Source organism: Suricata suricatta, chromosome 3 (assembly GCF_006229205.1).
Source record: "Suricata suricatta isolate VVHF042 chromosome 3, meerkat_22Aug2017_6uvM2_HiC, whole genome shotgun sequence".
Classification (NCBI taxonomy): Eukaryota; Metazoa; Chordata; class Mammalia; order Carnivora; family Herpestidae; genus Suricata; species Suricata suricatta.
Genome location: NC_043702.1, coordinates 46,251,684 through 46,265,239, shown reverse-complemented (window position 1 = coordinate 46,265,239; position 13,556 = coordinate 46,251,684). Strand labels below are relative to the sequence as shown.

The 13,556-nt window shown below is 35.3% G+C and overlaps 1 protein-coding gene across 1 annotated transcript in view; it reads left to right on the top strand.

Moving 5' to 3' along the window:
- FSIP2 (fibrous sheath interacting protein 2) overlaps positions 1-13,556 on the top strand; it is a 75,287-nt gene that overhangs the window by 18,562 nt on the left and 43,169 nt on the right. The window contains exons 10-14 of the mRNA XM_029934283.1: positions 3,302-3,411; positions 4,199-4,241; positions 5,445-5,551; positions 7,813-7,876; positions 10,867-10,909. Of these exons, the coding sequence (XP_029790143.1) occupies positions 3,302-3,411; positions 4,199-4,241; positions 5,445-5,551; positions 7,813-7,876; positions 10,867-10,909 (367 nt within the window). The remainder of the gene's footprint in view (positions 1-3,301; positions 3,412-4,198; positions 4,242-5,444; positions 5,552-7,812; positions 7,877-10,866; positions 10,910-13,556) is intronic.

Here is a 13,556-nt window from a genome sequence, read left to right as displayed (position 1 = left end):
GGTGGTGATGGTGGAGGGCACTTAAGGGGAAGAGCACTGGGTGTTGTATGGAAAACAATTTGACAATAAAATATTATGAAAAAAAAAAAAGAAAATCTGAACAGACCCATAAACAGTGAAGAAATCGAATCAGTTATCAAAAATCTTTTCTGTTTTTTAACTTAGGCTCCATGACCAGTACAGGACCCAACATGGAGATCAAGACATGAGCTGAGATCAAGAATCAGGCATTTCACTAACTGAGCCACCCAGGCTCTTGCATGTTGATGAGTAAAGCCAGGTGTCCGGAGGCTCACGTCTCCATTGCAGATCCCAAGGGTTAGGGAGCTCAAACTCCTAACGCCTCAGGGATATGCTCCATATTTGTGAAATCCCTCTCACATGTTGGTTATCATACTGCAGGGGTTTTTGACTAGACCACAGCTCTGCCTCTCTTCCCCAACCAGATATGGCCTTTTTATTTTTGTCGTGGAGGAACTGCTCAGCTAGCAATCAGGTCTTTTTCAGAGAGAGCACTTGTATATGGAGCTGGAGACTGGTGTGTCTACGGAAGGAGGTGAGGTCAGGGTCTTCTTATGCTGCTGTTTTACAGGTTCAATTTCTCTGGCAAGACTGATTCATAGATGGTGGTGTGTCTTTCCATCAAGAGGCATATAATATCTCATTTCCTTTCTCTGTGCAATGTTAGCAGCCATTTATGTTCAAGGCCCAGATCTATGAGTTAATTAAGGGTTTCAAAGTTGGGATATCTTAATTCGATCATCCCTTCTTGTTAGATTAACTAGAAAACCTGTATAAAAAGAAATTTCCTCTGAACTATTTGGTTACAGTGTGGTATAGGATACTTGAAAATCAGATTGATGCTTAGTATTTTACTATCATTTATCAGTTTTCAAAATAGTAAATTGTTTCAGTAGCATCCTTCAACAGTGAGCAATTAGCTTTGTTTTATCATTGTGAATTTACAGATTTAAATAAATTCATTGTGCTTCAACAAAATTCTGTTATTGTGTTTATTAATGTGAAGGAGTGATAGCTCTAGCCCGTGGGATCTCCCATTAGGATAACTCTTGGTTCCTTTGTGACATAACCTTAATGATTTTTGATAGCTTCCTTGCTATCTAGGAAGACAGGATTATTCAGACTTATTTTGTACACACGGAATACTTCAACATCATTGAGTTTCACTGATATCTTTTATTTTTTTATAATTTATTTTCAAATTGGATTCCACATAACATCCAGTGCTTCTCCCCACAAGTGCCCCCCTCCATGACCATCACCCCCTTCCTTCTATCCCTCTCCCCCTTCAGTCCATGGTTCATTTTCAGTATTCAGTAGTCTCTCATGATTTGTGTACTGACATCTTTTAAATGATAAAGTGAACATATATAGATGATAGACAGATAGACCTATTTCTAGATACTCTCCTGTTTTATTTATCTATTTGTTTTTACATGAATTCAGTGTTCTTTTAATTACTATAGCTTCATAATGAGTCTTGAAACTTGGAGTTCTCTAATTGTTGTTTTTCTTGATTGATTCGCTGTTGGGGGGCCTTTACATCTACATATAAATTTTAGAACCAGCTTTCCAGTTTTTACAATGTAGTCTGCTGGGACTTTATTTGGGTTCACTTTTCATTTCTTTTTCTTGCAGGCTAGCACCTCCAGGACAGTGTTGAAAAAATGGTGATTGTGTACATATTAATCTTGTTCTAAAACTTAAGGGAAAGTGACCAATATAGAGTTGTTAGCTCTAGTGATTTTAACTTAGCTTTTATCAGAGGAAGGACATATCCTCCTATTCCTAGTTCACTAAGATGTTTAATCATAAATGGATATTGAACTTTATCATTTTTTCCCTGCATCTTTGAAATAATCATCTAAATTTTCTCCTTATCTCTTTTAAAGTTGGGAATAACTTTGACGTATTTTTAATGTTAATGTTAAACCAGTCTCACATTCTTGGGATTAGCTTTATTCATTATGCATTATCTTTATCATTATTGTTAGGTTCAATATATTTCATTTATAATTTTTGTAACTTTGTTCATGGGGGATGGTGACTGAGGTTTTCTTTTCTTGTAATGTCTTTTAATGACTTTGGTATCAGAGTGATTTTGATACGAGTTGTGAGAGTAGAAGAATTCCTTTTTAATTTTCTGGAAGAGTTTGTGTATAATTAGTATAATTAGTGTAATTTCTTCTTTAGATATTTGGTATGATTCAGAAATGAAGTCAATTGAGCCGGGAGTTTTCTTCATGGACATGTTTTTAACTACATACTCGATTTCTTTAACCAGATATGTAATTCTTCATATTTATTCATGAATGAGATTAGTTTGTGTTTTTCAAGAAATTTGTCCTTTGTATATAAATTTTTAAATTTACTGCCACACACTTTTCATAATATTCCTTTATTATTATTTTTAGTATTATCTATATAGACTTTTGTTTGCTCTAATTTTCCTGATGCTACAAATTTGTGTCTTTTCCTTGGTAATCTGGCTTATCACTTTTATTGAATTTTCAAAGAATTAGCTGTTAGTTTTATTATTTTCTTTCTTTTTTTCGATTTCTTTGATATTCACCTCGATCTTTACTATTTTCTTTCTTCTGCTTACTATATATTGACAAGGAGCTAGAAAAATTAAAACTCTGATGCACTGCTGAATGGTCTGTAAAATGGTATGGCCACTTTGGAAACAGTGTGTTGTTTTGTAAAAGTTAAACATATACCCACTGTATGGTCCAGTCATTCCACTAATAGGTATTTACCCCATAGAAATGAAAACACAATGCCTTGTCCATGAATTCTCATGAAAGTTTATTTGTGAGAGTCTAAAATGAAAACAACACAAATAACAGGTAAATGGATAAAAAACTATGGTGTATCCATATAATGAAGCACTCCTCAGAAGTAAAAAGGAACAAATTGTTAATATATGTGAAAATATACTGAGTAAAAGAAACTAGGCAAAAAAAAAAAAAAAACCAGAGTACATATTATATGATTCTAGCCATACAAAATTCTAGAAAATCCAAGCTAAGCTTGTGTGAGAAGTATAGAGTGGTGTTGTCAGGATGGGAGGAGAAAGATAGATGGATTATAAAAGGGGATGAAAAAAACTTTTAAGACTATTAGAAAAGTTATTTTGATTGCAGTGATAGTTTCATAGTTGTAGACATATTTTAAGGTTGAAATATTTTCAGTTTAATGAGTATAGTTTATTGTATTTTGATTACACTTCAATAGATTGTTAAAACAACTATGGTCTTTCTCTCTCATTTACTTTTAGGAGCTGCAGCAAATGCTATTCATCAATCTCTACGTAATACAAAGAATGTCATCAAAAAATCAACTTTAGCTGGCCAGTCAGATGTACAAATTAATGGTACTGAACAAAAGGTATAAAATTATGCCTCAAACTTTTTATATGGTGATTACTTAATCCAGTTAACTTTTCACTTTGACCTATCTCTTTCACTAGCATGATACCAATTGTTTAGGGATATTAGGGTCTATTCATAAGGCCAGATTTCTTTCCTTGGGCGTATTGAGTCACTATGTAATTTAACAGAAACTAATCCAAACATTTAGCAATTACAATGATAATAATAGCTAAAACATTCACTGTTGGCCAAGCCCTGTGCTAAACCAGAAGGAAGGGAAAATGAGGAAATTGGGACACTTAAGACACAAAGATGAATAAAACCTAATTATCTTGAGGACTTACTGCCTGATGGGACAGACAGACTCAAAAATGTTATGAGAATAAAATAATGTTCTCAAAATCAAAGACAACTGTGTTTAATTAAACTGGCAGCTGTGTTTCCCTGTGTTTCCCTGAAACAAGTTAGACTGTGTTTCCCTGAAACAAACTGAATGACTCTAAACTTTGTAGAACCAACCATTGAATGGATTACTATGCCTTTAAACAAAACACGGAATACTAGAAAATGAACAACTCTGTACATTGCTGCATATTGAACTCAATTTTAAACTAGTTAAATTTGAGACCCCTGTAGAAGGTTCTAGGGTTTTGTTAATATATATTATCCTGAGACAATTTTCATGTGACACTTAGGAGATAAAAGAGGGAAAAACTGTATTAATTTGGTTGATTGATAGTGACAAAATTTCTTTTAGAAGTACAGTTACTAATGAATGCTTTTCTCTTTAATGTACCATGTAGAAAGATGGAGTAACTAGAAAATCAAATACTTTTGATGATAGAGGTGAGAAAATGAAAAACAGTCATACTTATATTGTTAATTTCATAATCATGATGATATATATTCTTTGCTTTTATATCATAATAGTTTTTCAATTTCTTTTGCTGATTATAATAATCATGGTTATTTTGGATAAAAAAGCATGGTATGAAATTGTTTATGAATATAGATATAATTAGCTTACATTTCAGTGCTTGCTTGATGAGTATGGTTTTTGAATTTTGCAAAGTATAGAAAAGTTAGGGTCACTGCTGTGGCTGTTTATAGTGATGAAGTATATTATTGACATATGTGACTCAGTAAATTACAGTGCAGAGAACTGTCTCTAGATGTTCCTCACACTTCACTGCCATTAATTCTCCATAGACCATATATCCTATTTCCCATGTCCCCTTCAGTAGACTATACAATAGCTAAATTTTCCCGTACCTTGTTAGATTTCTGGAAGGCACACTAAAATTACTCACCTGCATATCCTACATATACATAAAGAAAATATTAGGCACCTTCATCCAGTGGCCAATGATCACCTTGAATTCAATAGAATATCAAACTCATCATCTTCCTGATCCTTCTGTTTCACCCAGGCACAAAATGTTAATTACTCTTTGACTCTTCTTTATTGTATTTTGCATCCCAAACTTGCTACTTTCTGTCTAATCTACCTCCTTAATTTCCTTTGCCTTTTCCTCTCTTTTCATTCCCACAGCCTCAACCTTGTTTCTTTCATCCTTGGCTATTTCAGTTACCTCCCCCCATTGTTGTCCTCCTCTTTTTAATCTCCATAAATTTTGCTGTGAAAGCAATCTTCCTAAAACACAGCTTTGGTTATTCCCTTATCCAGGTAGTGAGTGGTTTTCCATTGCAGAATGAATGGAAATAGTTAATTCTGGTGGTGGTCTGTGTTTAATTATAGGGACTAAGCTGGCATAATATTAAATGAATTAGGATCAGAGGTTAAGGATTTCAGACTTGTCTCTAAAGGCAATAGTGAACCATTGGAAATTTGTAGCCAGAGAACACTAACAAAAGGTCATGTAATTCTTGAAGATACTTATTTACCTCAAATAAATCCCTGATGGTGGTAATTCAGGGATTGTGGCAGCTCAGCAGATGGGGCATTGGATCAAATCTATTCATTAGCATGCACCCTAATTCCAGAAATATGATCTTCTCATAGGTAAAATTAGTCTCTTCTTTCTCTAGCTGCTGTAAAGATCTCAACTCAAAATTCATTTATTTCAGCTCAAACTTCACCCACAAGATACGGTCCAAGATCTTCACAGTCTTACTTGGATCCTCCAGAAGATGAGGTATATAATATTTCTTTGTCCCAAATGCAAGCAGAATTAATGAGGTACGATCTTATGATCAGCATGGGTATAAAAATTTTCATTCATGAAGTGACCATACCAACAGCTTCATTCCCTGAAATTAGTCATACCATAACAAAATTTTAATAGCCTAGGATAATCTTCCTAAAGCTAGGCTACAACATTGTAGTTCACAGTACATATCTGCAGCCTTCAGAGGAAGTAATAATTTGGACTTCTTTGGTTGGACTTCTACTAATATTGAGGGAGTGTTCAGACATAGTCATATTATCTCTCCCCTTTGTTTTTGACTAGCCGTCAGTTACCAGCATAAATTCAGGGTGTATCTTCTGATAAAATATTTTTTCCTCTGTGAGTTACCAACTTGTTTTAGGAGTCAAAACCATATTCCATTAGTAGCAGAGTGTTAAACTGGTTCACCTGTGCTGAAGAGTTAACATGGTTTGAAAACAGAAATTTACTAAGTTCTTTCCAAATGAATTCTACTTGAATAGGGTAGGAAGTGGTGGCACCATTTTCTGTTTCTTCTAACGCATAATAATTACAGACTATACTACACATAATGTCTAAGATGTATGTTTACCATAAAATGCTTTTCTGTAGTGCAGTTTTATTATAAACATTTTATAGCTCAGCATTCTACTATGTCAATATCCACTTTCAGTATGCTAAGACCTAAAAGGAAATTTCTTAACAACTTTGACATTTAAAATTCTCATATTGTCTAACAGATTCCAAAGGCCATGTCCTTTACTAAAAAACAGACAAACAAAAACTCCTGTAAAAACAATTTTTTTACTGACCTTTTTTGGTTAATGTGTATATTATTAAATTTACAATCCATATTGATCTCAAATGAGTACCAAATGTCCACAAATCCCTAATTATGAGAAAAAGCATGACCATTTTATTATGCTAAGTATTACACGCTGTATCCAACATGTTATACGTACCCTATCACTGTCATAAAATACATTTTTTCTGGTCTATGTTCAGCTCTCAGATCTGGTAGGCAAAAATAGAAGCCTGTTTCACTGGATTCACCACCTTGAGGAGACTGAGTTCTTGAATAAATTGAAAGAACCGCACCCCTCTGTAATCAGAGAACCTGTTATCTGCTTTCCAGCTTTAAAACTTTTCTCCCATTGTAGCTTTGTCAAAAAAAAAAAAAAAAAAAAAAAAAAACACGACACGGGGCTCAGTTGGTTAAGCATCTGACTTTGGCTCAGGTCATGACCTCGTGGTTTGAGTTCAAGCCCTGTGCCAGGCTCTGTGCTGACAGCTCAGAGCCTGGGGCTTGCTAAAGATTCAGTGTCTCTCTCTTTCTCTGCCCCTCCTCCATTAGCATTCTGTCTGTCTGTCTCTCTCTCAAAAAAATACATTAAAAGAATACGTCAAAAATTTTTTAAAAAGCACTCCTATTATTTTGCCCCATGGAGTTGACTGACATATTTACCAATCAGTGCATTGCACAGATAGTTCATTTTAGGATGCTAGTGAATATTACTGTGCAGAAAAGAGTTAACAAAGTAGGCTTGAAACTGGTGTCTTTAGAAGGGCCTGTTTGCAAGGTTGCCCTTTGGCATTGGGAAGTTGACTTTCCCAACAGTTCCGAAGTAACATGAAACTTTACATAGCTGAATGAATGATCCACTATACTGCAAATAACGTGATTTTTGCTGAACATCCGATTTCCTTTTAAGAGGCTAGAATCTTGATATACACTGAGGTGTCCTCATGACCAGCCTTCAATGAAAACCTTTGAGTGCTGAGTTTCTAATGGATTTCCCATGGTAAAAAGCATTGTACATGTCACTGCATTTTTTTAATTGCTAGTGAAAAAGCACACACGAGTGTGTCCTCTCACACACAGGAGGGAGAAAGCATAAGAAAAACCGTGCATGGATTTTTTTCAAGACTCAGCCTGTGTCTTTTTCCCTTCTTTATCCTACAGTGTATTTTTGTACTATAATAAATCCTAGACGTGAGTACAACTGTATTCTGAGTCCCATGAGCCTTTGCAAATCACCAAATGTGTGAGCAGTCTTGTGTATCTCCCATGATACAACTATGAACTTTTAAATTCTGTAAATATCACAAAATGTATGCAATTCTTAAAAACTGACATCTAAGGGAAGTTCTCAAAATCTTAAATTTCTGTATTTTTAAATAAATAAATAATAGTCAATGTTCAAATCCTGAAGGGGGAAATCCTTTGTTTTGTTGTTTGGATTATATAGAAGGAGACATACACTGATTTTAATGAACGATCCAACAAGAGATCAAGCTACTTCTGTGAATCAGGTAAACATCAATAACAGCTACTCAGTAAGTTATGCAATCTATTAATTCATTCTTTCACTAACATTTATTGAGTTCCTGCTTCATGCCTGGTGTGGTGCTACATATTCCTGTAATGTTTGATACAAATCACTAGAAAAATATTTAACCTCATCCTGGCTCTCTAAGTGAGAAAAAAAAAATGTTTTAACTATAGTTTCAATTAAATTTGAAGCTATTCATATTTTCTGTCTCTCTTATCCATCTAAATTTTCAAACTTCTTGGCAGAAAGTTAACCATATATCCTATACTATCCATATGGTTTAGATTACTGAAAGGCAGTGTAGCATAAAGGAAAGAACATATATTCTGACGCAAATACTTAAGTTGAATCCATACTCCAACACTTAAAATTTCTGTTTGGCCAAGTTATTTAACTTCTCTGTTCTTTGTTTTTTCCAAAACTAAAATAAGAATATTACCTAACCCAAGTTCACTGACCATCACTGGAAAGATCAATAATCAAGAGAAGAGTTTTGATTGGAAAGGAATTTGAGCTTTATTCAGGAGCCCTGCAACCTGGGGAGAGGGAGACTCTTGTCCAAGATTTTTGTCTGGCCATAAGATTTTTAAAGGGGTTTAATCAGTTAAGGGGAATGCAGTGGTATGTGACATTTCTGGATGACCTGCAGACTCGATGACGCCAGTTATCTCGGAGCTCAGAGGTTATGCAAGTTCTAGTTCCTTGGTGCCAAGGGTGAGGGCTGTGCAAGAAGGTGCAGTTCCTTGGTACCCAGAGGTTGTAGAAGACTACTCTGTTCTTTCTGCATAGGAGGGCAAGTTCTACTGATGCGCAAAGGGAGGACAGTAAAGTCATTTGTGTGACCTTGCAAAAGAAAAATATTTTGCTAAAAGATTACTGGGCCAATCAGAAAGCTGAAGTGGCTTCAAACAGACTTCTGGCCTCTGTGGCCTGGGAACCTTCTGGTCTTTCATTTCCCCATGGCCAGTGGTCTGCAAATCTCAAAGTAAATTATTTCTGTTACAGATCAAGGGTCAGGAAGCAAGGAGTATGTTAACTTGAAGCAAGTTAACCCTTAGTTAGGACTGATTGGAGAACTGTTAGAAGAACAGGAATTGTACATCATAAATTACTATGGCAATTCAATAAGTTAATACTTGTAAAAGTGCTTAGAACAATGTGTGGCACTTGATTGGTGATATGTATGAGATTTTGAAGTGTATTGCAAAACCTGACATGCAATATTTTCTTTTTTTTCTAATTCATATCTAAATTCTAATTTTGTCTTATTTTGTATTTATGAATTTGTCTTAAAATTTTACATATATTGCATTTCTAGTTTCCCTTTTGTTATTGATTTCCAGTTTAATTGCTTTGCAGACTTAGATCATGGCCTTATTGTAACAACTTTTTCAAATATCTGCAGGATTTCTTTACTGGTTTAGTACACATGATTAGTTTTTAAGAGTTGCGTGTGATTGAAAACAATAAATATCAATTTGGTAGTACCATGTTCTAAATATTTCATTAAATCAAGATGTTTAATTGTGTAGTTTAAAAATTCTATATTCTTACTTTTATTTACTGTGTTCTAAAAATCACTGGAATAGGGCATCTGGGTGGCTCAGTAGGTTAACCTTGATCTAGGTTAGTTATTAGGCACATCGAGGACTATTCTGGTGAATTGAGGGCTTTTTTAAACCTTTTAACTCAATTACAGTTAGTTACCATAGAGTGTAATAATAGTTTCAGGTGTATAATTGAGGTTTTTGTTATTATGTATTATCTTTATCATAAGTGATGCTTTTTGTCTCAAATTTAGTAGGTTTGATACTAATATCGTTATATCAACTCCCACATATTAATGGAAACCACATAAAGGTATTTTTTTTGTTTTTTATTTTGTTTTTAAAATAGTACTGTCTTCACACTTAATTTCCCAGTTACTCACTTTTAATTCCAGTTACTTCTCCAAACTGAATATATACAAAAATATATCCATAAAAACAAACTCCAAAAATGCTCTCAGGATTTAAATAAGACTTTTTTATACACATCATTCATACCTACTGATTACTCATTTACTGGAGGAAACAAGAGTTACCATTTAAACTTGACTTTGAACTGGTTCTAATTACTAATACTACTTTCTGAAATTAGGGCATTCTTTTTGTCTACATCTTTTGTTCATTTGTGTTTTTGCATAGTTGACTACACCAATTCAGTATGCCTGTAGAGATGTACCTCAGAGACTTCCTCTATCACTTACATGCAAAATATTTAGTAAAACCCAGTAATAGAATCTTGGTGGATTATGTGCAAAGCAAGTTAGATAATATTCAAGCAGGAGATGAATGGCAGATAAACCAGTGAATAAATGGTGAGGAGCATATTAATTAAATAATACATTCAGCAAATAAATGTTACTGAATACTGTGTGTTAAGTGCTGAAGATATAGTGCTAAATTTATGTCATAGGAAGACAGAAGAGTAAACATTTAGTTATGATATAACATAATGAGTTTTATAATAGAAACATGTAGAATGCTTTAGGAGCACTACAGATGCTTATTGACTTAGGCAAGGCTTTCTAGTGGAATTAACACAAACTGAATGAAGCCTAAAAGATGAGAAGTTCAAAGAAGGCATAGGGTGCTCGAGATATAGGAAATGGCAAAAATAATTCCAGAGACATAGAAGACATGTTATATTCAGGAAGCTATGTCATTGTGTGTCTCTGGACTATAAAACATATATGAATAGATAGAGGCTAACCAGAGTAGACACTACAGAGGTAAGCAAGCACATCAGATTGTATGGTATATTTTATGCCTTGCTAAGGAACTTGGACTTCATTGTGGAGAGTCTCTGGAGGCTTTTAAACAAGACAGTCCCAGAGAATAAAGATCTACTAGAGGACATTTATTTCTACTTTACAAGTTTCTAGGGAAGAATACAAACTAATTACAATTTTCTTTTTCTAATAAATAGGACCTCAGGTTCACGCCAAAGCCCAGGGTATTTTCACAAATACGTAAGTATCTAAGAAAATTAATGTGTAATTATATTAATATTTTAATAATCACATGAGTGCTATTCAAAAGCAAATGATTACATGTAATCCTCTAGTAGTTCTACTTAAAATGTCTGTCTTTTGCAAACGCTCAGCACTAGGTGTAAATTGTAAAGCAGACAAAGCCAGTGTTCTTCCTCTTCCTTTTCTGTTTCCTTAGCCCCACTGTGGTTCTGCACTTCCCCTATCTTCAAAGGCTTCCTGCACCTTTCGAGTATATCCTGCTTTACTGCCCCCACTTCAGGAGGTTTCCAGGATCTAAACCCTATTTCGTTGTTTTTATCCCCTTTGAAACATTTACTGTTTCTTAGGCTTTTGGAGATTACTGCTTTCCTAAGGATGGTAATTTATTGCCAAGTATTAATGACTTCATCAGTTATTCTTCTCCTAAAGGGTATTTGCAGTATATCCCAAAATAACCGCTGATGATATAAATCGCAAGTCTCTGGAGAAGAAATTTTGGGGGTCTGGGGGATTTCCATTCTTCAAACCTTGGTGATCACCTATTTATTTAATGGTTATGTATAATCTTCTCACTGATAGGAGAAAACCTGTTATTTAAACCCAATATCACCTTTTTAAAAAGGTAGTATGCTCCATTACCCAGCCTAACTTCAGGTCAGAATACAAATAAAATACAACTAAAGACACTTTCTGGTCTGACTATGCCTATCCATCATACACCTGTCATGTTCCTCTTGTTTTTTAAATTTTTTTTAATGTTCATTTATTTGGTGGGGGGAGCAGAAAGAGAGGCATACACAGAATCCAAAGCAGGCTATGCTGACAGCTCAGAGCCTGATGCAGTGCTTGATTGAACCCATGAACCAGGAGATCATGACCTGAGTCAAAGTCGGATGCTTAATGGACTAAGTTATCCAGGTACCCCTTTCATAAGACTTTACTATGGCATCATTACATCTGATCTACTGTCCACCTCCTGTCCCTTTCCTTCCTTCTGTGTTTTAGTTCTATTTTTTTCTAATGTTAATACAAAAGACACAGAAAGGTTTGTAAAATAGACATAGAAATTCAGGACCAAGAGAATGAAGATAAAGCAAAAATGTTTACCCCCACAATAGCGGGGTGGGGGGGAGTGTTAAACAGAGTTGCAATAATTGTGTACTACACTTAGATAATGAGTAAGTTTTGCATTGTTGGGATAGAAGATGTAAGGAGTAACAGAGTGAAGAAGGCAGTATGTCTGCAGTTGTGCAGACTATGGTCAGGAATTTGTAGTTTATTTAATGAGTGACACTCTGATGGTTAGAAGGGGGGATGAAATATTCACATTAGTATGCACTCTGACAGAATTATGTAAGAAAAATTGTAGGCGAGAAACCAGGAACCAGTTCTCAAAGTCTATTAGTGGCCTGCACTAATTTTGTATTAGAGAGTAAGCCTAGGTCCAAAAGACTTTAAATGGGAATTTATTTATTGGACATTTATTGAGAAGCTTCTATGTGCAAAATATAATGCTAAATGTTAGGCAAATACCAAAATGAAGAAAGCCATGCCCCTGTGATTGGCAGGTGTTGCTTTTCAAGGTTATCATGGAGCTGGATAAAAGGGATAGAAATCGGGTAAGTTAAGATAGCACAGAGCTCACTGTTTTTACCTAGTCAACTATTTTTCTTGAATAAACATTCTCTAGCATACTGAAAAATTTTCAGAGTTCAAAAAACTGAAAAAAAAGACTATTAAATATTTACTTTGAAATTATAAAAAACATTTTTTGCTAGTTTTTTCACTGCTTTTATAGAGTAGTAGGTTTTTAGAGCTTCTTACTCTGCCTTGTGTGACATGTTCTTCATAAAGCCCTCTGTTATTTGGATAATTCTTGTCAGTCCTGCCCCGGCAGGACTTGCGGGTTCGTTCCTGAGGGAGGGAGAGAAAGGGCAGGAAGGAGACACAGAGAGTGAAGACAGCACATTGTATCCGATCAAGCCTCTTCTTCTTTATTCAGCAAACACAGTATCTTATAAAGCTTTTTAGGCGGGAGAACAAGGCAGCTGACCTAGGTCGGTTGCTAGGAAACAGGGTTAAGGGATTTAGGCTAGGGTAAAGAAGGAAATAAACTAAAGTTTTTAGTACAGCACTGAAGGGCCGATACCACCCTGCCTGTTGGCAATTGATCTTTGATCTTCTGGCTTCTCCTCTGACAGGGAGTGGCGCTCCCCTGCCTATTTTTGCAACTCCCCTCAGGGAGTGACTGTCTGACTGTCAGGCCGCCAAGTTTTCTGTCTGCCTCAGTCAAGGATTATCACTCTCCAGAGAGTGAACCAGCAAACAAGATTTGCATTCTAGAAGCTGGAGACTGCCATTTCCTGGTCAAAATAACTTTGGCGTCTGTCATGCTGGGCCAGACGTGAGTGGCCAAGGTGCACAAAAGATCAAAACCGTATTTTAGATTATTCAGTGCTAACTCCCCCCTTCCCAGCATTGCTGAGGCAAATCTGGGCGTTTCTTTTGATATTCATTTGACTCTGTTTACCTGGTAACTGACCTTGGTCAGCTGCTTTGTTTTCCCACCTTGAAACCTATATAAAAGACAGTTTTCTGAATAAAGCTCTCTCTTTTGCCTGATCGGAAAACCGTGAGTTCTGTC